General features: G+C 43.0%; 1 protein-coding gene across 1 annotated transcript; it reads right to left on the bottom strand.

Moving 5' to 3' along the window:
• Window positions 1-424: 424 nt before the first annotated feature.
• On the bottom strand, window positions 425-835 carry pmchl (pro-melanin-concentrating hormone, like; the record flags this gene model as incomplete). The annotated part of the gene is made up of 1 exon (XM_079257206.1): window positions 425-835. One exon carries the CDS (start codon window positions 833-835, stop codon window positions 425-427), a length of 411 nt encoding a protein of 136 aa, XP_079113332.1.
• Between the last annotated feature and the right edge of the window lie 1,179 nt (window positions 836-2,014).

Genomic DNA, 2,014 nt, shown 5'->3' with positions numbered 1-2,014 from the left:
TTACGGTAATTTCTAATGCGATGCCTCAGGATATCCTGACACATCATGAAACATTTTCTGATCAGCTGTTTGTGGTTAGCACATAATTTACCATTGTCTTCTGTGATTAGACTCTACTGAACCAACTTTCAGTGCGAAAACTGGAGGCAGAAGGAAACAAAAAACCCGACTATGTCCAATAATAAACCTGCCAACACGTCTCTACGTCATGCATGTTGTATGTCACAGCCTGACAGTGAATATAAGGAAAAAAAGCTTTGACAGAAACCAAACACATAAAGCAGAATTCAGATATTTATTCTCTGATCTGCAGAAATTTCAATGGTCATACACAGATTTTTTTTCATTATGTTACAAGTCATGGTGAGACGGGAAAAGATTTGGTTGTTGTCCTTTATTCGGTCGCATTGAGGAGCAGAGCGATCTAGACCTCCCAGCAAGGCCGGTACACCCTTCCCACCATGCATCTCATGGTGTCCCTCCTCAGGATGGGGATGCTCAGCTGCTGTTCCACGTCTCTGTGGTCGGAGACCTGGTTGCTGCTGTCGGCTGTGCGCTTGTAGACGGAGAGGCCGTTGTGCAGCACTCGAAGGTCCCTCCAAAGACTCGGATCGGCGGCGATGACGATTAGTCTCGGCACTCTGGTTTTGGTCACAGTGGCCAGATCTGCGTCGCCAAGGCTGCTTTCCGTCGCCTGATCACTCAGAAGCGACGTGAAAGCTTCGTTCTCCATGAGTCCATCTTCGGTACTCCCCATGGGCAACGCCGCAGACAGCGCGTAACACTCGGACAGGAGCGCCGCGGCGAAGACGACCGACAGGAGGGACTGTCTCATGGTGAAGATCTTCCAGCAGGTTGGCTTGGAGCTTTCCAGAAGTCTTGCTTCGCTGTTCTGACTTTAAACTCCCATCGTGGGCTTTTATACCATTTTGAAGTCGCCAAACTGACCACGTCGGATAGTTTTATCATCGCGGTTGCTGCTTTGTGTTCGGAGTAGAGCTCTCGCTGCGTTCAAGTACGTTGTTTTGGCAGAGTTAATTAAAACCTTTGTTGTTGTGGCTCAATTTAGACACTTGTCAGTAAAAGAGAAGGAAGTCTTCCAACAGATTACACCCAAGAAAAGCATTAATCCAAACTGGCTGGCCTTTAAAACAACAAGGACGGATGACCCACCTGGGAAGCTCTCACGGTGTCCGACACTTCATCATGAAATCTGTTTTCCCGGGACATTGTTGCAGCGATGTTCAAAAGGGGATTTAACGTTGGATTAGAGGAAAAAAAAGAAAAAGCAAACAAATGGTTTTTGAAGTGTTTGTGTGTTTGTGGTTAAAGCTCTGTAGACGTGTTGAACATGAAAGAAGAAAATGGAGACTTTTTGGAAACTAGCCAGGATATCCGCTGCAGAGGACTTGAAGATGGAACCTCGTTGGATCTTAAGCTTTTCACAACACACAGTAATCACATCCTCATCTAATTACAGCTACCGGAGGAGCAGCAGGGGTCCTGAAACACCTTTATCAGATCAGTCAATCTGCTGATATAACCATCCGCATGAGACAAAATGTAAATAAAACAACATAACTCAAATAACAGGAGACTTAAAAAAGGAACAATAAGTAAAGTGATGTTTAAAGTAATGTTTTTTGTTCTGAATACATTAAATGATCTTTATCATGAGTTCTGTTATTGATCTGTCAACCAAATGGATTGAAATGTTGGTAGGAAATTGTTTTAAGGACAAAAGAGGGGAAAAAAATCAACCGTAATTATGATTTTTTTTTTTTGTATAGTGGACATGTATAGAGGAGAAACACCACTCACCCCTTCTATGAAATACAAAAATATCAGAAATATGTGATAAAAAAGATTAGATTTAAAGAAAATATAAACGCTTTTAAGAACTCTTTTATGCTCGTTTTATTAAGAAATGGTTCATATATGAACGGTGGCACTGTGGTTAGCACCGTGTATGCGTGGGTTCTCTCTGGCTTCCTCCCACCATCCAAAGACATGC

The sequence above is a fragment of the Telmatherina bonti genome (assembly GCF_933228915.1).
Source record: "Telmatherina bonti genome assembly, chromosome: 17".
Classification (NCBI taxonomy): Eukaryota; Metazoa; Chordata; class Actinopteri; order Atheriniformes; family Telmatherinidae; genus Telmatherina; species Telmatherina bonti.
Note: the sequence above shows the minus strand (reverse complement) of the source record. Positions and strands in the feature narration are given on the sequence as shown.